The 27,144-nt window shown below is 52.3% G+C and overlaps 3 protein-coding genes across 12 annotated transcripts in view; 1 reads left to right on the top strand and 2 right to left on the bottom strand.

Moving 5' to 3' along the window:
* The window catches only part of ZZEF1 (zinc finger ZZ-type and EF-hand domain containing 1), a 100,930-nt gene extending 87,744 nt beyond the window's left edge, over positions 1-13,186 (bottom strand). For 2 of the 3 annotated variants that reach the window (XM_077893192.1, XM_077893193.1), the window contains exon 1: positions 12,706-13,186. In XM_077893192.1, the coding sequence (XP_077749318.1) occupies positions 12,706-13,059 (354 nt within the window). In that variant the 5' untranslated portion in view covers positions 13,060-13,186. Of the gene's footprint in view, positions 1-12,508; positions 12,526-12,705 lie in introns of those variants that run through there. The other variant, XM_077893194.1, reaches the window with a different exon arrangement.
* A 36-nt stretch (positions 13,187-13,222) lies between these two features.
* On the top strand, positions 13,223-23,726 carry CYB5D2 (cytochrome b5 domain containing 2). The gene is made up of 4 exons (XM_077893204.1): positions 13,223-13,840; positions 17,106-17,246; positions 20,077-20,263; positions 21,521-23,726. The coding sequence occupies exons 1-4, from the start codon at positions 13,594-13,596 to the stop codon at positions 21,735-21,737; spliced, it is 792 nt and encodes a 263-aa protein (XP_077749330.1). The 5' UTR covers positions 13,223-13,593; the 3' UTR covers positions 21,738-23,726.
* Positions 23,631-27,144, bottom strand: part of ANKFY1 (ankyrin repeat and FYVE domain containing 1) — an 81,563-nt gene continuing 78,049 nt past the window's right edge. For all 8 annotated transcript variants that reach the window (XM_077893196.1, XM_077893198.1, XM_077893199.1 and 5 more), the window contains one exon: positions 23,631-27,052. In XM_077893196.1, the coding sequence (XP_077749322.1) occupies positions 26,920-27,052 (133 nt within the window). In that variant the 3' untranslated portion in view covers positions 23,631-26,919. The remainder of the gene's footprint in view (positions 27,053-27,144) is intronic.

Here is a 27,144-nt window from a genome sequence, read left to right as displayed (position 1 = left end):
ACAAAAGCCCATCATAATGAGATTTCATCACAGCTAGAGGCAAGAGAGGGCAAGAGAGGTTTCTCCTCCCAGGAAGAAGATAGTGTCCATGTCGGAGGTCAGGAGGCAGGGCCTGTTCAGCAGCTACACAGGAGCTGGAATAGCAGCGGGCCTCCCACATTCATGGGGACTCTCTCTAACTCGGAGGTTAATACACACTCACAACACCACCAACTGCAACAGAGGCGGAGAGGCATTCTCATATACGCAGGGCTCTATGAACCAGTTAGTGTTCTCTTAATCAGAAAGCTCCTAGAGGGTGCAGTCATCGGGATAGAGAACAGGCCAAGAAAAGGGAAGAATTTGGTCAAAGCAAGAAAGAAAATGCATCCCCCATGGCTGCAGATTCCAAGGCAGCATGTGCACAGCACACCTCAAGAACTCCCAAGCGCAGAGGGCAGTGGATCAGAGGCTCTTGAGGAGACGAGTGAGGGACTGTGTGCCTGAACACAGTGCATGTGTTAGAAGAGATTCAGGCAAGTGGCACAGAGTCTGGGGTTAAACTAATGCTAGAAGACCAGAAAATTAAGCACAAGAAAAGTACCAATTTCATCGTTAACCTCAGAAAAAATAAAAAGATGCATAGAAAGGGAACGCAGTCCTGGAGTACTGCACGGCTCAGCTGTGTACATCCCCACAAGAACATACGCACCAGGGGGGTCTAAACAACTGTGACACAAATCTGCCAGTACAGGACACGTATGGATGTGGAAAGGACAAGAAGGTGTCAGACCACAATGGACTCTTTCTGCAGTGGGAACAGCATGGATAAAGTCTAAAGCTGAAAACTAAGAGTAAGGTAAGCACGCTGTCTGGTGACACGCAGGTACACCATGAATGAGCCGGCTGCAGGAGGTGATCAGTGAGGGCTCCTGTAGAGCACGACCCTGGGTGGGACTGCAGATGACCAGGGCCTTTAGCACCAGCAGCCTCGTGGGCTTGGTACCATGTGAGAAACAAATATATGAAAATAAACAATTCTGAGTGTCCACTTCAAGCATGGGATATACTGGATAGGTAGCTTTACAACTTTTGTAAGTAGCCTAATACTTCCTCCTCTCTAAGTAAACATTTCACACAGTGAATACATCAACCATAAAAGATTTCTGGGACAACTGGAAAAATATGAACATGGACTGGGTATTAGATGACACAGAAGGGAACCGACAGAAAGGGGAGGACCACGGACTGAGAAAAGTAGGCTGCAAAAGGGTACCTTTTGCAGAGAGGCTGGTCTCACGTAGCTTTGTGCTGGTTTTTTAAGATCTATTTATTTTAGGGGGGCCTGGGTGGCTCAGTCTGTGAAGCATTTACCTTTGGCTCAGGTTGATCTCAGGGTCCTAGGATCAAGTCCTGCATCGAGCTCCCTGCTCATTGGGGAGTATGCTTCTTCCTCTGCCCCTCCCCCTGCTGGTGCTCTCTCAATCTCTCTCTCTCTCTCTCAAATATGTAAAATCTCCTAAAAAAGAAGTTTATTTATTTTATTTGAGAGAGGGAGAGAGGGCAACAAGAGGAAGAGAGAGGGAGCATCCCAAGGAGACTCCCCATGGAGCAGGGAGCCCAATGCAAGGCTCAATCCCACTATCCAAGCCAAAACCCAAGAGTCTGATACCCAACCAACTGAGCCACCCAGGTGCCCCTCATGTCAGTTTTAAACAAAGCAAATATGCAGTTCCCACATTAGTACAAAACATCTCAGGCACAGAAACGTGAAAATATTATATGAATGTAGACAAAATAAGACTTGAAAGAAGAAACACCTGTTTAACAGTGCTTAACATGTCAATCTGCACATTGCTTTTGTAATAACGAAGGGGAATCTTAAAGATGAAGAAATCTTAAGCACAAGCTTCATATAAAAGCGGAGGCAGGGATGCCTGGGTGGCTCGGCGGTTGAGCATCTGCCTTTGGCTCAGGACGTGATCCCGGGATCCGGGACAAAGTCCCACATCGGGCTCCCTGCATGGAGCCTGCTTCTCCCTCTGCCTGTGACTCTGTCTCTGTCTCTCTCTCTCCATGTCTCTCATAAATAAATAAAATAAAATCTTAAAAAAAAAAAAGTGGAAGCAGTGGGAGGAGACAGAAGGGAAGCAGAGCCTCTGTCTTCCGTCTGTCTGTCTCAAGGCGTGAGTACCACAGGACGAGAAAACAGCCCCTTCCCCCATTTGTCCACAGGCCAGCTCAGTAAGTGATGTATGTACAGCCCCAGGTCTGAGGGGAGGGGGGCAGCTGTCGCCCACTGAGCTGGGATGACACACGGTGTGGGAAGCTCTGAACTAATATTCGAGCCCTGCGCAAAATACCATTTATCCTTCCTCACAGCAGTAGTACTTCCTACCGACCTCCCCATTTTCTAGAAGCACGGAGGGCTCAGGTAACTTGTCTGAAGTCACACAGCTAGGACTGGAATCCAAGGCTCCAGAGCTAATAAGCTCTTCACAACTCCTCTGTGTGCTCCGAGAAGCCCCAGGGCTCCGAGCGATCTGGAGATCCCCGGCACAGAATCTGTCTCCAAGCTCCTCATTCTCTAACAGCACCTCCTGCCCATGTTCCCACAGAACTAGCCTTACACCTGAGACTCAGTTTCTCTAAACCTCAAGGTGGCCCTCAAGTCCTGTGTCCACCAAAACTCCTGCAAACTTCCTACTTGCTTCCCGAGTTTTCAGAGCTCTCTGCTTCCCAACTCCTGCATTGACTGCTGATAAGAATTCCATAGAAACAAGGCTATAAAAATAGTGACGTTTCTGCTATTATAAAAAGATTCCAAGGGCACCTGGGTGGCTCACTGGGTTAAGCACCCAACTCTTGATTTTGGCTCAGGTCATGATCTCAGTGTTGTAAGACTAAGCCTCACACTGGGCTTTGTGCTCACCATGGAGTCTGCTGGAGAATCTCTCTCTCCTTCTACCTCTGCTCCTTCCCTCCCCTCACCACACTCATATTGTCTCTCTCAAAAAAATTTAATTTAATTTAGGGGGTGCCTGGGGGGCAGAGTCGGTTGGGCATCTGACTTTGCCTTGGGTCATGATCTCAGGGTCCTGGAATTGAGGCCCTTTAGGCTCCCTAAGTGGGGGAGTCTTAGGGAGAGGGAGTCTGCTTCTCCCTCTGCCCCTCCTCCCACTCATACTCTCTCAAATAAATTGGTAAAATCTTTATGAAGTAAAAATTATATTAAAAATTACTTTAAAAAAGATTCTGTTCATTTGTCAATAGTTAATGAATACAATAAAAAGAATTTTCCAACAAACAAAAACAAAGACATTTTAGGTGGAAAAAAAAAATCAGCATTGCTAACAGCTTCACTAAATAAATATGTAACTTCCCAACACTTGGAAATTGTCCTTAAAGAAATGTACAGATTTTTACAGTAACACTTAACACATAGTTTGTTTCATAGGACTTCATGGAATCCAGTTTGCTCGTGCACTCACTCAACACTCTCTAATAAGCAGCCACTATATACCTGAACCCAAGCTTGGCTCTGCGCGTATTAAAATAAACAGGGCGGGGTAGCCCGGGTAGCTCAGTGGTTTAGCGCCGCCTTCAGCCCAGGGCCTGATCCTGGAGACCTGGGATTGAGTCCCACGTTGGGCTCCCTGCAATGGAGCCTGCTTTTGTGTGTGTGTGTGTGTGTGTGTGTGTGTCTAATGAATAAATAAAATCTTTAAAAAAATAAAATAAAATAAACAGGGCATGGTCCTTACCCTCCCAAATCCTCACCGCCTGGGAGAAGACAGATCTGTAAACCAACAGCACCAATGTGATACATCATAATTATAACAACAGAACTACAGCATAAACAACTACAGTACCTAACGTTTTCTGAGTATTTACTAAGCTCCAGGCAGAGCTCAAGGACCTCACTTGACCGACTCCTAGCTTCCACAGCAACCCTAAAGGAGGGTACTACTGCCCTTTTACTAGTGAGGTGCAGAGAGGTCAAGTATTTTGTTCAAGGTCACAAGATTCATACCAGTAAATAACGGTGCTTGGATTTGAATCCTGGTATGATGCGGGATCCTGCACTACGTGCCAGCATGCTTCGAGCTAACAAACTCCAGATGCCAGAAGCCCAAAGGGACTGGGACGGACATTCAGCGAACCCGGGCCTGACAAAACAACCCTCATGCTAAGCTTTAATGAATAACCAGGAATTCATGGGCAAAGGAAGATGGGACAGCCATCCTCAGGAGGGGCCAGAACGCAGGTATAGACACGAGTGTGTGAAAGACCACATGGACGCCTACTGGCTCAGCGTGGCGGGCGCGGGGGCAGAACAGTCAATGGAGAGACAGACATCAGGATAGAAAGCCTGGCCCATCAGGCTGAGGAGCTCCTTCGCACAGTAACAGCACCACAGGCCCACTGGAGAATATCAAGGGTGGAGAAGGCTGATTTTTTCATATCTACATAAACCTTGAAACTGGAATGGACCTACCAGTCTCTTAACATACGTGCCTTCCCGTAGCTTTGAACCCCTTCTGCAGTGTCTCTGTGACACTGTAGTGATGGGAAGCTCATGTCTTCTGGCCAGTTCTGACAGCAACAACTCTCTTCTCTGTATGATGAATGGCAATGTACCTCCCTAATGTCATCACTGTGGGCCATTCAGAACACATCCAGACCCCTCTGCCCCAAGACAGCCCCCCAATCACTGACACCAGTGATCACCAGGCCCTGGTCTCCCTCAACCAGATCTCTAATGGCAATGGCTCTAGTCTCATTCCCATGCTGGCTGCCCTCTCTGGGACCCTCCAGACACAACCTCAGAGCAGTGCCTCTCAAGTCTCACTGGCTGAGCCACTATAAGAAATACATTTCCAGGGAATCCCTGGGTGGCTCAGCAGTTTGGCACCTGCCTTTGGCCCAGGGCGTGATCCTGGAGACCCAGAATCAAGTCCCGCGTTGGGCTCCCTGCACGGAGCCTGCTTCTCCCTCTGCCTGTGTCTCTGCCTCTCTCTTTCTCTCCCTCTCTCTCTCTCTATCATGAATGAATAAAATCTTAAAAAAAAAAAAAACACACATTTCCATGATGCCTGTGTAATGCTGATATAAAAGTTTCAAGAAATAAGACTTTCTTTCATCAGATACAATATATCCTGATATTTTCTATTCCACTCTATTCTGCTTCATGTTTTACATGCAAGTTAACACTCACTAAATAGATCCCCAACAGTTTAAAACTCTACAGCCTGGAATGTGGGGCCCTAAACCCAACTGAATACAGTGGGTCTGGCTCTAACTGTGCAAAATGAAGGAAGTCGATCTTCCTCTCTAAAAATAGAGCAATGCCCCCTATGTCCATGGAGCTAACGTCCATTTCCATGCAGACAGTAACATGGCCTACTGTATCTTCCTCCTCCTCTCCTGATTCAGGCTTCTTCCTACCTCACCCACTCATGTGCTCTGCCATCCACGCCCTAACTCTTCGAGTGAGTGCAGGCCCTCTGCCGTGCAGCATGGGAGAGAAAAAGTGTCACCCAGTCAGGCTGACGGGAAGTCTGGATTCAAGGATGGTGCCAGATTCACCACTTCCCTGTGAAGCCTGGAACAAGACCCTGGGCCCTTAAGTCTCAACCCCTCTTCCTGCACAAACCCCCTCTCCTGGCTTGTTGTGAAGATCCAAAGGTCTCGCGAACAAGAATGTACCTAGTAAACTTGCAAAGAACTGTTACTATAATCTCATTAGAGGCTGTTATGGTCCACCCTGCAGACAAGAGGCAGAGAAGTGGACTGGCTGACTCCAGACTTCCACCCATTTGCTCCAGCCCAAGGGCAATACATGACAGCACTCAGACCATTCCTGCTTAACCTCCTTAGTCACCAGTGAGATCAAGACCATGGTACACACGAGAATGTACCAAAATCATCACACGCCAGAACAGGGGCACAAACCAGCAGAACACACACATCAGGCTTCACAACGAAGGCTGTACACTGGTTCAACCTGGGAGAAACAAGATGCATATGAGATCTGGATCTGGTCCCAGTTCTGCCACTTGCTGGCTGAGAGGCTCATCTCTCCACTTAACGCCTCAGTTTACTTGTTTGTGAGACTGTGTTGCATTTATGTCTACGTGAAGTACTGAAAGGGCTGTGACACAGAAGATGACATAAACCATCCTAGTGCAGAGCTCAAACAGAGAGAATAGGGTGTGCCAGGTACTGCTCTAAATGCTCAACATGAACTAATTCATTTACTCCTCATGCTAACTATACAAGGTAGACACCACTATCATGCTCATCTTTTAGGAGACAGGGAGACACACAGAGGGGTTGTGTGAGTTAATCACATGGCTTGAGGATGGTGGAACCATGATTTTCCCACATGCAGTTTGACCCCAGGGCCCAGGTCTTAAGCTTAGGCTAAAGAAGAACAGTGGAACAGGGAGACTTACAAAACAAGCTCACAGATACCATTAACAGACTCACTACACAGCTGTCCAGGATATTACAAGAGGGACTCCTTTTTGGGGCAAGGGGCAGGGACAGATTGCATGCAATGGTTACTAAGGTCCCTCCAATTCAGACTCTAGACTGACAAAGGAGTACCATTCTCAAACTGTGACACTCTTTCACCCCAACTTGCACATGCTGTATCTTTTTCTTAGAGAGAGTGAGCGAGCGAGAGAGAACACACACGCGTGTGCATGCAGGGGGGGAGGTGAGGCAGAGGTAAAGAGTCCCAAGCAGGCTGCACATGGAGCACGGAGCCCCACACAGGGCATAATCTCACGACCCTGCTGCAATCATGACCTGAGTCAAAATCAAGAGTTGGACGCTCAACCAACTGAGCCATCGAGGCGCCCCCATGCTACACCTTTCAGCTGTATCCCTTCTTTCCTTCGCCTGGCAATTCTTCTAATCTCTCAAGCCTTGGTCTGGTGAAGCCTTTCCCAAATTCCACGCTACTATGAAATGCTCCTCTGTGGTCCCTGAAAGTGAAGAGGGGTTAGGATGGAGCAAAGAGCCACAGGGGGGTAAGGAAGCCAAGGACAAAATCCCCATGCGTATGAGAAACTGTGCCTGGGCTTGGCTGGCTAAAAAGCACCAGGAGGTAAGAATGGAAAGGTATGAAGACTTAAAGGTTAGTCTAACATTTGATTCTAAAAGCAATGGGGAGCCACTGAAGCTTCTACAGTAAGACAGTACATGATGAAGTAGTGTTCAGGAAATCAAGGAAATGTAAAACGGAGCTGTGGCCTTTCCTCTACAGCTCTTCATCTCCAGAAGCCAGTACCATCATCCCCGACATAGCAAAGCACACAGGGTCAAAATAACCTCCAATTCATCCAGCATCTTTCTCTCCTATGCTGTCTCATCACCACTAACGGCCATCACTTACTGAATGCTTCTTTGTGCTGGGCCAGTGCAGGCAGGTGGGTGGGGGCCTCAAAGCCTACCTGCAGAACAAGAGCAGACAGTGCACTCTAAATGCCAAATAATGGGTACAGAACAGGAAACAAGAACCTCAAGTGTGGGGCTGAAACAGAATTATACAGAAGACACCTGAATCATGTCACAAGAAAGGTGTGGTCCTGCCCAAGCGATGGTGCTAAGGTGGGCAACGCTGAAAAGCTGAGAGAAACAAGGTCCACGTGTGGGACCAGGCAGGTGTCCCACTGGCTAGGGAGCAGGGCTTGAGCAGAGGAGTGGAGGTCGATGAGGTCAGGCAGGGAGACAGGCCAGCCTGCGGGCTCTAGCCCATTCTGAGGAATACATAGGGAGTCTCTGCAGGCTCCAAGTAGAGGGCAAGTGATGCTGGTGGCCTGCTTGGTCTTTCCAGCACAGACACGAGTCTCTCATACTCTGTCTTCAAAGAGTAGAAAACACATATGCAGAATTCTATTTGCATAGTTCTTGGGCTCAGAGCTATTCTAAACTAGCTAATTAATACTTTTGACATAAAGACAAATCTTATTTTTCTTTAAATTTCCTCTAAACCACACACTGACCAAGAACCTTTTTAAAGTTTTCTCTAAACTATTTTTAACTATTTCCTCAAACATCAAAAAATACCTTACTATATGACAAGGTTACAGACTGAATATCAAGTACAAAGCTGGAGAAGGAGGCCAACACCATAATCAATCTGCTAACTCAACCTGAGAGGCCCTGTGGGGAAGAACCTTAGTGAGCACTGGCTGTGAGCCACAACTGTGCCCAAACAGTAAGCAAATACATAATAATGTCCTGCCATCAGGCTTTACAAACCCCATGAATTTCACAAAGCAAGACCCAGAGCTAGTATGGCAAATTAATAAAGTAAGACCTGTTCCTCTCCAATTCTCTCCTGAAAGCCATCTCCATCATCCTCTGTTCAGCACCTTTTCCTGCCTGAGATTCTACATAATTTTCTAGAAGCATGTTGTACTATGAGCACAAACACGGAATCTCTAATCTCTGATATCAAAAAGGGATTTAAATCTATTCCTCTTCTGCATAAAAGTCAATTAGATATCGCTCCCTAGGACCAAATCAGAGTCCATCCGCATGGACCACACCTACCACAAGAAAAGGTATACCACACTATAAAATAATAAATCTTCAGACTTTGATCAATATTACGATTCCAGCAACTTCTTTAGGATACCATCTCAAGCAACTAAGGTCACGGGAATGTGAAGGCAAGACACCTGGGTGGACAGACGGAAATGCACAGCGGGAGCGCAAGGGCAAGAACATGAAGCCCAGAACCATTTAGCGTTTTGATGATAACGGTAAGTAACCTGCTTTACTGTGCTACGTCTCATCAAATGAAGGAAGGGAATTAACTCATCATTTTAGTAGCTACTATAAAGACATTTTATTATCACTTCACAAAAACCCTTAAACTTGAAGAATCATGATACATCTTCACAAGCTTACATGTAAAATTAACTAAGACCACAAAAGTGTCTACTTACTCATATCAAAGGACAGACTTACCTTAGAGCACGGAGACACACACTGGGCTAATATTTATCTTCTTGGCCACTTCACTGTATAATGACTCCATGCTTATGGACAGGACAACCACTATGCGCTTATCCCCATCAGCTGTTTAAACCCTAGCTAAGCTTTCACATAGAGACAGGCCTGCTCTCTTCAACTAACCAGTGCTAAACAAGCAGGAAGGGCAAGTCACCAGATTTTAGCACCACACCGAGCACCAACTGTCCCCGCACCAAATCCAATAAAGGTGAAAGGCTTCAAGAAAAATACATGATGCTTTTTCTCAAATTTGAATTATTCTTGCCAGGCCTCCCTTAGTATGTAGGGGAAAATTAAAGAATTAAAACTAAAAAAAAAAATGATGAGACTAAAGAGAAATAATCCCAAAGAACCAACCAGGTCCTTAAACCAGGAAGGGTCCAGAACTTGGAGTCAGAAGACACACTGCAGTGTTAACACCAGAACTCACTTCCCCATCTTACTGAAGTTGAGTCCCTAAACCTTACAGGGTCTTCAGTGTCATCCTCGGTGTGGTGGCTGGCGTCACCCATCAGCCTAAATCACTAGACGCTCAGTATTTGAACACACCCTAGAGAGTGAGGGGAGATAGTTATACAGATGTGAAAGAAGACTTCCATGTGTGTATCCATGAATTTGGTGCATGGATACTTCACACCCTATGGCACAGCTCTAGATGGCCCCGGGATTTTTGCAAAAATAAAACACAAACTTGAAACATTTTACAAGTCACCAGTTCTTACTGCTGCTCTTACAGCTCCTAAATATTTATTTTTGCCACATGTGTGACCACTGTGATCTTGTGATACCAGGAAGGTACAACCACTCAGGTTTTTCTCCCCATATATTTCCTCAGTTACAGTGGCTGAATGACCTGAATGACTATGCTCAACAGTCTACAAACACCCTGCAAGGGATTTAAGTTCTCACAGAGCATGTGTGCGCATGCACGCACACACACACACATCGTAGTAGGAAGAAACAATGTGGATATTTCTCAGGAAACCCCAATGAACAAACAGACCACTGTTATCTCAAGCAGTCTTCTCTCCTAGGATTCTACAGGCCCATACACCCGACAGTCTGAGAGATCCCTTCACTTAGCTGCCCCATGGACACCTTAGGCTCAGCATGGCCAAACCAAACTCATCTTCCCTCTCCAGATCATCACTTCCTGAAAGGGCTTCTGTTCTCAATAAACAGCCCTGTCATCTTTCCAATTGCTTAAGACAGTAATGCTGGAGTCATCCTTCATCCCTTTCTGCTTCTAATCCTCTACTCACATGTTAGTCTCAAGGACTGCTTATTCTACATCCTAAATAGCTCTCACAACTATTCATGCCATTTTGGCTGCGACCACCGCAGCACAAGCCACCTAGTGTCTTACCTGAACTGTCATAATTGCTTCCTAACCGATCTGCTTGGATCCACTGTAGCCTCCTACCACCAGTTCCCCATAAGATAGCCAGAGCATTTGTACCTTGCTTAAAACTCCAGTTTTCAGACTCCTACATAACAGAGGCTGCAAAGGACTCCTCATGACCTGATTCCTGCCGACTTCTCTAGCTTGCTCTCCTCCTTCTGCATTCGGGGACCTAGCCATGTGTTTCACACTAACTGTAACCCGGTATCTATTCTCCTCTTTCTCAGTAATCATATCCTGATTTTTCAGCTAAATACATGGCCGTGGAATAAAAATCTTTCCTAGCCCCCCTTGCAGCTAAGTGTCACCATGTCCCTGGGCTTGAGCCAATGGGAGGTGAGCCTGGCCCTTTCCTTCCCTTTGCCCTTTCCTACTGTTGTAATGCACAAAGTGAAAGCTGAAGAAATCATCTGGGTCACTAGGTAGAAGGTGTCTGTGGAGGATGACAGCACAAGATGGATGGAGCCAGGTCCCCAATGACTGAAACTGCCATGTCAACCTAGATCACCCACCTGGACTTTTCCTTAAGAAGCTTGTTTACTATTTAAACCACTGATGCACTGGCCTCTCTGTCCCTTGAAGCAGTTTTGCCTAACCCTAACACAACACACTGTTCTTACAGATTCTCCACTCTCTGAACTCCGACTTGTGCATGTGATTCCTTCTCCCCGAAACACTGCTAACTCTTCTGCTCCTTATGTGTTATCCCTCTTTGAGCTGAAATGTTACTTGACTTCCTAGGTGAGGTTAGATATTGGCATATTTTTCCTTACACTTTCCTTAGGGTAATACATCTATAACCGCTGAGTTCACTTGAGTCTCCTTCAGTGCTACACACTCTTTAAGAGCAAGTATCTACTTTGTTTACTGTCATCCAAGTGCCTGGCACTCAGTATATGTCCAACAAATATTTGCTCAATGAACAATATCACAGCCCTTGAGTGATTTCTGGGCCACACCTTAAGGACTTCTTGGCCTTACATTATAGGACTCCATCAACTCTGCCTGTAGCTCTTTTCCTGTCAGACACTCTCAAGTTAAATACTGTTTCTCTCCATTCCCTTCTGGACAATTTTGAAATGTCCCAACTCCTTCAACAGATCGACACAGCTCTTTCTGGAACCACTTCATTTTCTCTTAATACACCTAGACCTAAAGACTAAAGTATTATGTGGACTCTTGGAATTAAGAAAAAATATATATGGAGACCCTTCACTGTGTCGTACAACCACATTTTCAAGAACTGGGATGTCTTACAGGTATTTTTTTAAGGAAAATGTAAGAAACATACAAACCATATTATCTGAATTCTGACCACATACAGGGAAACATTCTTAAGAAATTTTAAAAGCCTTCTCTGGTTGTGAAGTGGACATCACTTTTTAATGGCATTACAAGCATCTGTCAGTTTACTGCTTTATATACTCATCCTTCACTGACAATGAGGATTCTACATGGCTTACTCATTTTCAAAAACGAAGTATCTTTTTTGTTATAACTCTGTGGAGTTAAAGAAATAGGGTCCCAAGAAGCAGGCAGTGGGACATTAAGACAAATAAATCAAAAAGATCTGAGTCCTAGGTCTTAGGTTGCCAACGAGCCATCGGGAACCCTGGATCAGGCCTCTATTTAACTGTAAAGTGAAACGTACAATTCCTAACAACCCTTCTGAGAAAAAGAAAAAAATATATGTTGTTGAGGTATCAACTTGCTGTTCATGATTCAATAAAGATGATGTTGGGGACTATGCCAAAAGCTGTATAACTGCAAGTACTGGCAGGAAACCTGACATATGCCTATCAGTCCCAGGTTACACGCAGATTTCCACGAGTCTAAAACATGGGCCTTCAACTAACTGAAAACAAATGTGTATTTGGAAAAGATAATGTTTGTGTGATGAGAATGGCTGCTAGAATGGAAGCTCTTCCGGGACGTGCCATCTCCCGCCACATCTGTCAGGCGCCCACACTGGATCCAGAAGGGCATCCATACAATCCCTCCAGTCGGTGAAACAGGATGGCTTTCGCTGCCACCATCCCACCCCCACCCCCCACCCCCCACCCCCCATCCCTAGGCCTGCGGGCCGCCGCCGACCTGGCGTCAGGCAGCAGCACAGACGCCGGTGCTCCAGCAGGATGCGAACACAGCAGAGCCTGCCAAGGTCCTCCAACCAAGGGCGGCCGAGGCCGGGCTTTCCATACGGTCCCAGGAGCGCTCTGCGCTGCCCTCCCCCTCCCGGACCTGCGAGCCGGTCTGCAGCCCTCGCCCCGCCCCCGCCAGCCCGGCCTGACCTCCTCGAACTGCTCGCCCGAGCAGCCGGCGCCGCGAGCCTCCAGCAGCTCGCGGAACTGCTCCAGGGTGACGGCCTCTTCGCCGCGGCCCAGCCGCTCCTCCAGCCAGCGCAACAGCGCGCCGTGGTGCCGGGACACCAGAGACTCGCAAGGCGGCGCGGGCCGCAGCGCCGCCGCCGCCTCTCGCAGTCGGGCCGGCTCCAGCAGCGCGGCGGCGGGGGGCAGCGCTGGGGCCGCGGGGCCCGAGCCGGGGATGGCGCTCGCGTCCGCAGCCCAGTCCTGGTGCGGGCCCCAGCCCTCTCCCCCGGCGGCACCCGCTTCGTCTTCACTGCTGTGACTCGGAGCGTTCCCCATGGGGTCTCCGTGTCGGGCGTCCGGCTGTGCCGCCGCCGCCTCCCCGCCTCGACCTGTCAACCTCCGGCGGCGCCCGGCGGGCGGGACGGGGAGGGTACGACGGCGGCGGCGGCTTCCGGCTTCCTCGCCGTCAAGCGAGAACTGCCGTCGCAAAGACGCCGTCAAGCGGACCCAAGCGAAAGCTGTGAGACAGCAAGCGGAGGACGGCTTCCGGAGAGGATGGAAGCCTCGATTTCCCAGAAGGTCCCGCCGTCTACGTCATCCCGCAGCCTCCTTTGCCGCCATCTTTGTGGGGGGCGGGCGCCGGCGCGGCGGAGCCTTCGCCGCTGACACTGGCAGTATCGCTCCACGTTCGCCAGCTACGCTGAAAAACGGCGAAGCCAGGGAGGGGTCTCTCGCAAGCCTTTTTCCCTTCAGTCCTCCGCTGTCCCCGTGGTGACGGGGGCGGGGGCGAGAGGGCGTCGCGCCGGTGACGTCACGCGTGCGCCACCGCCTTCTTGGCCGTGGGTGGCGGGGCGGCCGCCTGTGGGCTGAATGCGGCGGCTCGGCGGCCGCGGACTCCTGCTGGGCCTGGCGGTGGCGGCGGCGGCGGCGGCGGCACGGTGGCTGGGCTGGTGGAGCGACCGCGCTGGGCTTCGCCTGTTCGTGCCCGAGGAGCTGGCCCGCTACCGCGGCGGCCCCGGGGCCCCGGGTCTCTACTTGGCGTTGCTTGGCCGCGTGTACGATGTGTCCCCCGGCCGGAGGCACTACGAGCCCGGGGCCCACTATAGCGGCTTCGCAGGTACTGGCGAGGCGTCCGTCTGTCCGTCCGTCCGCGCGCGCGCTCTTTCACTCACTCACGCCCCCGCTCGTCCGTGCGTCCCTCGGCCCTTCTCCCGCAGGCCCCGGCTGGTGGGCGGCCGTCCACCGCGACGTGGGCCCGAGAAGCAGGCCCGGTCACCCGCCAGGTGTGTCCTTTCCACGCCCCCCGGCGGAGCACGTGTGGCGGGGTCCCTGGTCCGCGGCGGCCGTCCTACAGCTGGGGGGATGGGCCGACCGGCTTCGGGCCAGGACCCTCCCCCTCAGAGATGGGCTCACCAGCCCCAGGGGAAAGAGGAACGAGCCGACGGCGAGAGGAAAGAGGCGTTTTCTATTTGCCACGGCCGTAGCATTGGGAAGCTGCCCCCGGTACCTCAACACGAGTCCCCTCCCCTCCTTGTCTTTAGGGAGGGCTGCAGAAGCGGGAGGATTGACGGGGGGAGTGGGGGCGGTAGTTGCCGAGCTCCTCAGTCAGCCCAGCAAGGGAAGGAACCTGCCCGGAGCACTTGGCGATGCAGAAGCCGAGCTGGGACCGCAGTCAGGGTTCCTTCACCTGCCAGGCGAGGGCAGCCTGGGTGCCCAGCCCGCCGCTCCCTGCTGTGGCTGCCGCGGCAGGATACACACGCTTCGACATAAAGCCTCTGACATAGTCTCTGGGTCGTTGTTGTTGGGCTCTGGCTTCAGCTGAGTTCCTCTGTGCCTGCTGTTGATTGAGCGTCCAGTCACTGACCACTGCTCTGCAGCGGCCTTGAGCCAGGGGCTGCGCACCCCCACGCACACAGCCTAGCAGGGGAAGCAGAGAACAGCACTCATTCAATATCAGTAGTATTGTCAATTAAGGTATAATCACGTGGTATAAAATCCTGACCTTTTTAAAGCATACAGTTCAGTAGTTTTTAACATTCAGAAAGCCCGCAAGCATCACCACTGGCTAACTCCAGGCATTTTTATCACCCCCAAAAGAAACCCCACATCTGTTAGGAGTCCTGTCACTCCCCAGTCCCTCCATCTCCAGCCGGTGGCAGCCACTGTTCACTTTCGCCTGAGGATTTGCCTATTTGGACTTTTCCTGGAAGCGGAATCATGCATGTGGCTGGCCTTTTGTGCCTGGTTTCTTTTACTTAGCACAGTGTTTTCAAAGTTCATCCAGACTCTATCTTCACGTATCAGTACCATGTTCCTCTTTGTGGAGTAGTAGTATTCCGTTGAGTGTGTATACTAGATTTTGTGTATTTAATCATTATTTGTCGGATGTCTGTGTTTCCATATTTTGCCTGTTCCGAAAACACTATGAACACACACATGCATGTTTTTGTTTGGACATATGTTTTCTGTTCCCTAGGGTGAATGTCTGAGCGTGAGATTGCTGAGTCATGTAGTTACTCTTGTGTTTTGCTTTTTGAGAAGCTGCCAGATTATTTTCTAAAGTGGGTGCACCCCTGGGGATGCCTGGGTGGCTCGTGGTTGAGTGTCTGCCTTTGGCTCACAGTGTGACCCCCAGGTCCCAGGATCAAGTCCCACAATGGGCTCCCCGCAGGGAGCCTGCCTCTCCCTCTGCCTGTGTCTCTGCCTCTGTCTCTCATGAATAAATAAATACAGTCTTTAAACAAATAAAGTGGCTGTACTCCACCATCAACGAAGAGTTCCAGTTTCTCCAGATTCTTGCCAAACTGGTCGTCTTTTTCATCATAGTCATTTTAGCAGGTTTGATTTTTTGCATATCCCTAATAACTACTGATGTTGAGCATTTTCTCCTGTGCTCGTTGATCATTTGTATATCTTCTGTGAAGAAATGCCTGCTCAAATCCTTTGTCCCTTTTTTTAATTGAGTTGTCTTTTTATTATTGAGTTGTGAGAGTTCTTTGTATACTCTGGATACTAGACTCTCATCAGATCCATGATTCGCAAATTTTCCCCCCATGCCATAGGTTGTCTTCATTTTCTTGATAGTGTGCTTTAATGCACAAAATTTTTAAAATTTGATCAAGTCCAGTTTATTTTTTCATTTTACCTTGTGCTTTGGGTGTCCTAAGAAACCATCCCTAATCCAAGGGCATGAACGTTTACACCTATGTTTTCTTTTAAGACTTATACAGTTTGAGTTCATACACTCATGTCATTGATCTTTTTTGAGTTAATTTTATATGTGAGGTAGGGGTCCATTTTCATTGCTTTGCGTGTTGCTATCCACTTGTCCAAGCACCATTTGTTGAAAAGACTATTCTTTCCCCCTTTGAATTATTGAAACATGACTCACTGAAAATTGACCGTAAATCCATGGGGTTCATTCAGCCAATACTGGTCATCACTAAAAGATTAGGCACGACCAGATACTGGGGAACCAATACTGGGTTTGGTGTGTTCTCTGCCCCTATAAAACTTGCAAACTAGTAAAAAAGATAGACGTGAAGTAGGTCTTATGTCAACAATTAGTGAACTATTTTTGTGACGAGTGTTAAAAGAAAGGCATACTTGGGTTACCAGAGGTCCTAAGCTCGTTGGGGAGGAGAGCGAAGGAGCAGAGGGACAAGGCGAAGTTGGTGGCCACTCTGTAGGGCCCTGAGAAGCATGTTAAGGAAATCTGGACAGTATTCTAGCACAAAGGGAAGGCACTGAAGATTTTTAAGCAAGAGAATGACATCAATTAATGTTTAAAATACCAGTCTATGTTTTATGGAAAGAATTTAGGTAGAGCTGCTGGGGGTTTACTGTAGTGGTTAGGATGAGAGACAATGGCAGCCTGGGCCTGCTTTGTGGCAGATGGAGAAAGGCAGACAGATGGGAAGACGGAGGAGGAAATGGGAGGACTTGGTTGAGCAGCTGGTTGCTACTTGGTGAGCTAGGAAGTACTAGGTTAGATGCAGGTGTCCTAGGGCAGGGGTGCTGATTTGTGTCCTGTGGACCTTTTGACCTTGTGATATTTGTAAAACATCTAAGTGATGTTGAGTCGACAACTGGATATACGGGTCTGGAGTTTGGGTTGAGGGTGCAGATAGAGCAGAGGGGGTGGGCACGAATAGTGCCTGAGGGCTGGTGGAAAATAAACTGGCAACGGAGGGGGGAAGGCCAGGAACATGGTGTCGGGGAGCTACAGGGCACAGAATGCCACACCCTGTGTCCCAGGTCCAGGAGCATGTGTCAGGAGATGGGGGAAGGGGTTTCCAGATGTTTGTCAGACCACAGGTTCTTGAGTCAGTGCAGCGCCGGAGGGGCACAAGTTAATCTCCTTGGACCTCTGTCTCCTGCAGGCCGAGATGCGTCCCGGGCATTTGTGACTGGGGACTACTCTGAAGCAGGCCTGGTGGACGATGTGTCTGATTTGTCATTTTCGGAGGTGCTGACACTTCAGAATTGGCTTTCATTCTATGAGAAGAATTATGAATTGGTTGGTAGGTATTCCACAGGTCTCTTCCATAGATTCCATTCAGTTGTCTTGCAGGTTTTTTAAAGGGTTAGAGTTCTTTGGGGATTGGACTCAGTGTTAAAAATCTGTAAAGTACCCATGGAGTGTTTCCGTCACGCTCGGGCTGGGCCTTGTCTCCCTCACTCTTCATCTTGGGAGAAGATTGCCCAGGTGTTGGGCTTCCACACCCAATCAGGTGGGCTTGAGGCTGAGGTGTGTGTGGGGGGGGGGGGGCTTTAAGGAGACAAACAGTAGTTGGCATCCATCCTGAGGGAGCCATCTCCCAGGGGGAAGTCCGCGAATCAGACATGTGGGAAAGTGGGTTGTGCAGGGCACGGCACTTGGTACTTCCTGGTGACACAGGAGGGAATCACCTTTTACACAGAAAGACGCTAATGGTGTCCTAAGGAAATGTTAGACTCTAAACGCTGAAGTGCTCTGTAAACACAGAATCAGGGTGGTTGGGGCCTGTGCTGTCTCCTGGACATGGCTGGCTTCCTGGGGAACACTGGTGCCTCTCACCCCCGGAACAGGTCTCACTTGGAAGCGTTCTCTCTCTGCCCCTAATGCCCCCGACTGTCGGCTCCATCTTGACCACTTGGGTTGCCTTCTCTGGGAACCTTGGCATGTGTATGAACCCCTTTGCTCCCCTCACATCCAATTGACCAGGGCTTTTTTCATAACATCTGAAGCTCTCTCTGTGTCCAGCGCCCAATGCACACCTTGGCTCCTGTACTTCCAGCCTTTGCAACCCCTCCTTGGTTTTCATCTGGTCTGTCCGGGGTCATTCCTGACAACACAATCGTGTCTGCGACTGGAGCGGCCAAGGGGTCTCTGCAGGGTGTTGGTTGAAATATTACCAGATTAATAAGGAAAAGAAATCCTTACATGAAAGAATAAGAATGGAGCCCTGAGAGTGGGCAGGGGTTGCCAGAGCACACACATCCTCCTGACCACTGGGGAACACACTGAGGTGTCTGCGGGGACGCGTGAGCCAGCCTTGGTTGGACAGTGTTGGTGTGTGCACATCAGGGTTGCAGAGGCCTATAGTCAGCAACACTGCAGACAGATTTTATAGTCGCATGTACTTGAATTCCCACGACGGGTAAGTCACAGCTCTGGTGGTGATGGGGGACACGAGCGGGGATGCATCAGGTGCAATTCCTGCCCTCTGCAAGCTCATTCTCCAGGGGCTGGGCTGTGTCACTTTCTGGGCTTGTTGGGCACCAGAAGGGCCACACTGGGGAGCAAGGCTTATTACAGGTACACACAGAAGTGAAGACGGGAAGCCATCTCAGCAGCCAATGGCCAAGGCTCCAGTGAATGAGAGGCCTTCTCTTTGTGCTGGTGGGGACCTGCGTTCTCTGTTGTCTCCTACTCCTGCCCTCTCTCTGGGTCTCATGTGCAGAGCCCACACGACAGGCTTGTCACAACGCACACGGAGACACGTAGGAGGAAGTGTTCTGCAAGACTGGCTCAGAGGCCGCAGGCCTGGGACTAGCAGCCTGATCCCTTCATTTAGTCTAATGAGCATGTAAAACAGATGCTCTGTCCTCAGCTGTTCTGGGTGCCAGGGCCTCACCGGTGGGGCAGAAAGACCATCAGCAATAAACTGACCACATGCTGTGGGGCATGTGTGCACATAGATGGGGGTGGGTGTCACCACAGGGCAAGTGCTGGGGTGGCCTGGAGAGGACAATAGGTAAGCCAGTTGGGCTGAGGGGATGGTATCAGCGTGGGACACGGGTGGCAGATAGGAAGGAAGGAATGCTGCGGAAGGATGCGAAGAAGCAAAGCGGTCAGATGGTGAGTCTTGGAGGCCTTGACAGGAAGTCTTTTATCCATAAGCTTTCAGAGGCTGCGGGAGGTTAGAGCAGGCGCGGAGGTGATACCCGGTGGCTTGTGTCTTCCAAAAGTCACTCAGCTGCTTTGTGCAGAAAGAATAGTAGGGAGGCTAGGTTGTTGGGAGGCCGCAGCCGCAGGCCCGAGTTGGGTTAGGGCTGGAGTGGCAGAAAATAGAAAAGATGGGCAGAACCGTGGTGTCTTCAGAGACGGGACTGGCGACATTTGCTGTTGGGTGATACACACAGGGAAGCATATGTTGTGTGTAACGGAAGTGGTGGCTCCTAATCCCCATCACAAAAGTGACACAAACAGAATTGGAAAGTCCGGAGGGCCCAAGTCCTGAACACACGGGACTCAACTGTCCCTGGTGTCCAGGCAGGGCTCAGGCTCATGGTTGCATGGCTGCTGGCTCCTGTCGCCCAGCCCCTGGAGGACATGCCACTCCGGGACCGCTTGCTGGCAGTGCTGGAAGAATTAAAAGTTTGTTGTCAGTCCCTGCACGGAAGGATGGAGCAAGAAGACAGCGGTGGGAGGAGTGAGCTCTGGTCCCAGAGGCCCCCAACTATTCCCCTCCCCGTCTCTCCCCTTGGGCGCCCTGAGGACTTGCAGGATGTGGGTCAAGTGCACCCGTAGTGCCTGACCTTGAGTAAATGCTCCATAAGTTACTTCCTTGTAGTTATACAAGACAAAATCATTTAACTTGGGGAAGAATTGAACCACAGAAACGTTACCAGATACGCCAGTTCTTGGTACGTTCATGGAACATTCCTGGTGCCTCGGGCGCATGGGGCAGCTCTGCTCTTTGGGAAGGCCCGTGGGCTCCACACTGGAGGCCTCCACAGCCAAAGCTGGGCGGCTGCCTCAGGAGTCTTCAGGTGTACCCGGGGGCGGCACCCTGGGAACCTGGACCTCACCACAGAGGTCTGTAAGTCCCCTGCCCCGGGACCCTGACGGCTCTCCTGTCACCACAGGCAGGGTGATAGGAAGGTTCTATGGAGAGGACGGCCTCCCGACCCCAACCCTGACCCGGGTGGAAGCCGTGATGGCCCGGGGCGCAGAGGCAGGCCAGCGGGCGCTGCAGGAGAAGCAAAAGTTCCCCCCGTGCAACGCGGAGTGGAGCTCGGGCAGGGGCAGCCGGCTCTGGTGCTCCACGGAGAGGTAAACAGGCTCCCCTCGTCCCGGGTCACAGTTGGGGCAGCTGCGTGCTCTGGTAGCCCCAGGTTCAAGTCCCGGGCCGGATCTGGTGGGTGGTGTCTGCTTGAACTCCCGGGAGGCCTGGCCTGGGGATGAGATGTGGCAGGACACCCTGCGACGCCGGCTCAGAGGTCCACACACTTGAGGCTCCTGGGAAGAACTGGCTGGTCCCAGGAGCCTTTCCCATAGAAACCAAGAGAGGTGAACCCAGTTGGGTGGACGCCCAGTGATGATCCTAGGGTGCTTGGGGGATGCTGGGCCCCCACACCCACCCAGACCCAGCTCCCCCGAGAACAGGAAGACTCCTTCCTGAGCGCGAAACAGGGGTGATCCACCTTCCTCTGTGTCCCCGTCGCTCTCTTTGAGGTGGATCTCGTGCGAGGAGAGAGCCAGGGCTCAAAGCCATCCACCTCTGTGTCCATGTCTCCTCCACCTCAATTCCGGGCATGGGGCAGGAAGAGACGGGGCCTCTCCAGGGTGACCAGGTCTTCAGAAGGAGGGGCCCCAGGAGCCAGGACCCGGCCCATGATGCTGCCCACTCTGGCTTCACAGCTTCCCCGACCCCAATGGGGCCTGAGATCAGAGAGGGCCTGGGTGTGGACGGAAGGGGGGCAAAGGTTCCCACCCCTGCAGCTGTGCTGGTATCTGGGGGGCAGAGCTGCTCCGACAGGCAGGGGACACCCATGGGCACCGGTCTACAGGCACTCTGCCCCTCGGTGGGAGGAGGGACAGGACAGTCCTTCCCCTGGGTGGGAGGACTGACGCGGATGCCCCGCCCCTCGGTGGGAGGAAGGACGTGGACACCCTGCCCCCTCGCTGGGAGGCCCCTCTGCCTGGGGACAGAGGTTGCTCTGGCAGTGTTAGGAGGGAGACCCATCCTCCGCCTCTGGAGCTCAGGGACAGCGAGGACGGGCCCTGACGAGGGGCAGGACCGCCTGCAGCTGTGCTCTGTGCCGGGGCCTCACGGGTGACCACTGCCTCGCTTGAGCGCCCGCACCTTAGGGCCTCCAACCCTAAGATGAAGACCCGGCTGGGCAGCACTCCTGTGGAGCTCACGGGGAGCCCAGGGAGTGGGTGGCGGGCTCCACCCTCGCGGGGGGGCTGGAAGGATCAGGGAAGCAATGCTGCAGACCGGGGCCTGGGGAAGCCAGGCGGCCTCCCCGCGGCCTTCCCCCGACTCAGGAGTTCCCGTTGGTAAGAAGCCCTCTCCTCTGTCCCCAGCGGAGGCGTGAGCAGAGATTGGGTCGGTGTTCCCAGGAAGCTGTACAGGCCAGGTGCCAAGGAGCCGCACTGTGTGTGCGTAAGAACAACTGGACCTCCGAGTGACCAGGCGCCGGGCCTCACTGCACACGCAAATCGTGGGGACCTGGACAACCCTGGCCTGGGGGAGTATGCAGGCTGCCCACCCCTGGCCGTCGCATGCTCCTTCCCACTGTGAGCCGGTGTCCTGGGGGTGATCCCTCCCAGAGAGCCCGGCCTGAGCCCCTAGTCCTGTTGGTGCCCCTGTACCCGGACCCGCTCATGTCTGACCCTGTAGACCCATGGGACTGACTCCCGGGTATCAGGCTTGGGCTCCAACCACGTCTTTCCCACAGGCAGGTGGTGGGCCAGCCCGCCCCCCCATACCTCCCAGGCCGGTGGAGGCACTGGAGGCACCAGCAAACCCATCCCCTTTCAGCTCAGACTGAGGCAGACACGTCGACCTAAGTTAACCGCATCCAGGTCCCCCCTCCAGGTTCTGAACGCTTGCAACCCTGACATCCAGCACCTTCCTGACAACTGAGTCCTGCCTGAGCCGGACCCAGGCCCGTACCATGAGCGCAGATGGTAAAACATGGAAGCTTCTGCTTACGGAGGCAGCCAGTGTAGATGCCTCTGAACAAAGCAGCAGTTGGAAGCGAGGCTGTTTCGTTTGCAAACACGCAGAATGAAGTGCGGGAGTGTCTGTGTCTGATGAAGCGGTGGTTCTGGTGCTGCAACACCTCTGCGGGTGTGTGTTCAGAGGGCCCCCCCCCCGATGAAAACTCCCGGAGCACTACACACAAACACACTTTCTCTCTCTCTCCCCCCTCAGCCTAGTTCCCTGTGCCCCCACACCTGTCCCCTGGAGCACCTCCTGGGCACCTGGACTGCACGTTGCACGTCTCCCTGCGAGGTCCCCACGGCCAGGGCTCCTCACCCACCCCACCTCAGGCCCCCAGTTTTCCCCACCCATTCCCACAGCCACTTTAGAGAAGTCTCGCTTGTCCCAACCCCCCCACCACCGCCACCAAGCCCTGCACGCTGCTGTGCACGGTCACCCAGGATGACCAGGTCACGGGATCTGTGACGTCTCGTGTCCATGCACCAGTGTGAATGCTTTTGCCCCCCAGCTGCTGGGGCCGTCCAGCCCCCTCCCTGCTGCCCCCATGCCTGCCCCCAGAGCCTCCTCCAGGCTGTCCCTGCCTGCACCAACCCAGAAATCCCGGGCACCTCTCCCTGAGCAGGGGCCAAGGGCTCCCCAACCGGGGGCAAGTGCGTGGACTTGGCTCTTAGCTGGCAGGTGAGGAGCCCAGGCCTCGGCGGCAGGGCTGAGCCTTGGGTACCAGGCTCCTCCCCATCCGGCTCCCCTGCGCCCCTCCCCGGCTCTACACGCCATGCCCGGGGTAGATAGGAGCCCCAGGTATCCCTCTGTGGTCACATGGGGAACGGTGGAAGGAGGGCAGTACAGGCGAGGCCGACCCACAGGTCACAGAGGGGACGGTGTAGGGCCAGGTGCAGACGTCAGGCTCTGCCCAGACTGAAAACAGGAAGGACACCCTGCTGTCTCCCGGCCAAGCGTCCCCTGGGCACGCACTTCCTCGTCAACACCTGCCTCATACCTTGGCAAGAGGAGCTGCCAGAGCCGGGGAGGCCCCCCAGGACGGACATAGGATTTGCTGAGATAGAACCAGTGTTGGGCGTGGCCGCCTCAACAGCATCCAAAAGGGGCACCCGAACGAGCTGCAGCCCACCCCCACCCCAGTGTGGAGAGCCTGCAGCCAGAGGGAGCCCCCCGGACCGCAGCCACACCCCTGCTTGTTTGGCTCTTGGACAGCTGTTGTGAAGGACCCCACGCACGGGGTGCGGCTGCATCCAGAAATCCAGAGTCCCCTCAAGGATGCCCCCCCATGACCGCAGACCTGGCTCCCGTCAGCCCTCATTGGAGGGGCCTCGCTATGTACTGCACACACCCCGTCTTTCCTGAGAGGAGGTCACAGTGAGCGGGCGTTACAGGCACAGCATATACTGGCAGGTGAAGCCTTCGGGAATTCAAACGGAGGGCGGGCGATTACAGGAAGGGACTCACATGTCAGGAGTTAAAAATCTGTTTTTAATGTGTCTTGGTGCTTCTGCGTTAAAAAGTAACTACAAAGGTCTTATTAAAGTTTCCACTTTAAGTGCACAATGTTACCTCATTGTATCATAAGGAGTTGTTACAGAAAATGGAGAAATACATTCCAGACATGGACTCCCCATGTCCTGGGCCCACCCACGAGGCCGCTGCCCATCCTGCGGGCCCAGGGGTAGTCCTAGATGTGGCCTCCAAGTCCTGCCTCACCACCGCCCTCCCCCACTCACAAAGCTGTCACGGGGACAGCCAGCGGCACACCTCAGCCAAAACAGGATGTGTTTTGATGTCCAGGGGCCACCTGGAGACTCGTCACTACAGAAAAGCAATGCTGTCGTGTGTGACAGGTGAGCATGTCACTTAGCCACAAAGGGAACTGCGCAGGCGGGGATGGTTCCTCCGAAGAGTCCTTAAGGCATCTCTGCCGGCTCCCAGGGCTTCAGTGTTGTTTGTATCCCATCAAGCGCTGCTCACTGGCTCCTCCTGAGTTCCCGCATTAAACTACACTGAGCCTGTGGCTTCCTGCGCCTCCTCTCCACCGCTGGGGTGCCTCAGGTTAGGGCCGGGGCTTGTCCTGAGGCAGCCATCCCAGTTCCAGACAGACGCTCGTGTCAGGAGCTCCTTCAGCAGCTGTCGTGACCGCATCACACTCGGCTGTGCGCGCTCCTGTCCAGGGGTCAGGGTGCCCGGAGGTCTAAGCACTGCATGGTCCTCCAGGCCTCCCTGCACTTCAGCCCGCAGACAAGGTCAGCTCAGGATAAGGTCAGTGGGATAGGCGGGGGGCAGAGGGCTCCACGCGGGGGTGGCCACAGTGACCTGGGGCTGAGGTAGACGGTAAGTGGCACGGGGACCCCACTCTGGAGAGTGGGTGGCAAGCAAGCTATGCGGTCCAGTCTGGCCTGGACCACGCGGCGGCTGGGTGGGCGGCGCACAGGCAGCAAACGCCCCGTGCAACGCTCCGTCTGACACATTGCTCAACGAGACAGCACTAAAAATCAGAACTAAAAAGTCCTAGTGTAGGCACTTAAGTTGGGTGGGAATTCCCGCATTAGAGGATCGAAGCAGGGGTGGTCAGCCACCTGACATGCACGGGTGCGTGGAAGAGGCCACAGGAGCGCGCTGTGCAGTCAGCCTGGCGATGAGCAGGAGGCAGTGAGCACAGACTTGGCGTCAGCAGCATTCTTCCCACTGGACTCACAACTGGCAACTTTGAATCAAACTGAGATTCTGCTCCTTGGACTCAAGCTACGATTCACCTGTCTCAAGAACAGCGGCAGTTCTCTAGTGTCAGGTCCCAGCAGGGCAGTGATGGGGGCCACGGCGATGGCCACAGAACCTGCTGCATGCACGTATGCAGACACACCTGACGCTGGCACAGAACTCACATAAGGCGCTCCCCGCCCCGCGGCTACTCGGCTCCACAGCCGCCTGGACTCTGAGGAAACAGAAGCTGGACTCGACTATCAGAAGCAGGACCATAGACGTGAAGGGCAGGGAGGCATGACTGTTACTTAACAACAGTAACGGCAAGGTGGACAGCACAATCAGCCTCGTCCCCGACTGACCCGCCATCCTCTGCTCTCCACCACAAACGTGACAAGAGCAAGTACAAAAGTACTGGCTGCCTTGAACCTCATCTGGAACATAATGACTGTCCTTTCCAACTGAAGAAGAGCCCGACTACCTCCCTGTGGCCCTGCTCAGCACCAGAGGCCTTGCCTGGGCAACCGCCAAGACTGGTCGTTTCTCTATAAAAATTCTATAGAAACATATCACAGATTTAGGGGACGGGAACAGTTCTAATTTTTCTTTTAAACACTGTGCACAAGTTCATATTAACATAGAAAGCATATATATCTCATAGATCACAGAAATATTAAAAAGTAGCACTCTGGTTTATCAGCTCATCTTACACACATTTAAGCAGCAGGATTATAAATCTACGGCAACAGAGGGGACACACCGCTACCCAGAAAAAAAAAAAAACCTAAAAACAGGCTGTTGCACAAAAATATTGAGTCCCTTGACAGATACCCACACCGATTAATGCAAAACGATGAATGTAGTGGTTGTTAAAGGTTTGCATGGTTGACTTTGTTAGGCTCTGAGAACACACGTCAACGCAAATGCTCGTCTCAGAGTTCTTTCCTTAAAGCAGTGGTACGAGTTTCTCTGTAATGTACACTTGTAAAAAACTGGCCAAACCTTCGGAAGAAGTTTGGTGCCACAGGGTGAGCATACGCAGTAGCAGTGACGAAGGCCCAGGAAGCTCTGCAGCCACATTCCGCCATGAGCCTGCGTGTTCCAGGCAGGCTGCGCACGACTGGGGGGACCTGCACCTGCCAGCCTGAGGCCGGGCGACGCCATCCCCGCTGTGGGGCCCAGGTCACCCTCTTGGTCACAGGGACGCCTGCAGGACGGTTTCCCACAGACTCTGTGTGCACTAAGGTCGGATCAGCGCTGATCGTTAGTCCCTAATGCGTGGATGTGCAAGGCTATTTCTGAACATGGATTTGTAAATTGTAATCACCCACAACGCGGCTACATAAAAAGTGCAGCGCGATCAAAGTGCATCCCGGCCAGCACACCTCGTGACCAAGGCCTCAGCGGACAGGACACGACCAGACGAGAGAACGAGACCACGCTCCCAACACCCAAGAGCGTGAGTACTGGTAAAGCTTTCGGTTGTTAAGGCCACGATTTTTCAGCTCTCATCTTTGAACCCTGTTTAGAAAGATTTCACCATTTTTAAAGGGATAACTCACTAAAAATATCAGCTTAGGTTTAAAAAAAAGACTTCGGGTAAGAGGATCCTGTATTGTTTATGAAAACACTGTGCACGCAAGTCCAGAGCCACTTACCCTAGAGTGACGGCAGCTCTTACCCCTGTGGGGGCCCTGCCAGCCCACTGTCCATGCAGGAGGTGCAGGGGTGCTCCACATGGACACTAAGCTACTGGGAGGGAATGGTTTTCCGAGTGTCTTCGTATGTTCCAAACAGAATGGGGTACAATTCCTGTGACAGGTGCCACTGGGGCCACTCGGCCTGGTCCTCGGCGTCATCCAGTGACCTCGATCACGGACACATGGACAACCCAACAGAATCCTCGAAATGGGGTCGATGACAGCTGGGTCCTTCATTGTGCAGTCTGTTCCGCAGGAAGACCAGAAGGCCAGGCCCTGCTCTGGGTGGTCAGGCTGGTGAGCAGAGCAGCTGCCAGGGAGGTGAGCGGGTATGGCCTGGGGTCTCCCTAGGAGACACCCCCCAGAGTCAGGACATCAAAGCAAATGTTGCAGACGCGCACAGGCTTGTTGAGATCAAACTTTATGATAGGAATCTCCTTGGTTGAGCATTTATGGCACAGGAGGCGTCCACAGTGGCGGCTGTGGAAATAAGCAGGGGGCGTGAGGAAGGGGCCAGAGAAGCGTGGCTGGTGGTGCCCACCCCCCACCAGCACCACACACCCTAGGGAGTC

Source organism: Canis aureus, chromosome 3, assembly GCF_053574225.1.
Source record: "Canis aureus isolate CA01 chromosome 3, VMU_Caureus_v.1.0, whole genome shotgun sequence".
NCBI lineage: Eukaryota > Metazoa > Chordata > Mammalia > Carnivora > Canidae > Canis > Canis aureus.
Note: the sequence above shows the minus strand (reverse complement) of the source record. Positions and strands in the feature narration are given on the sequence as shown.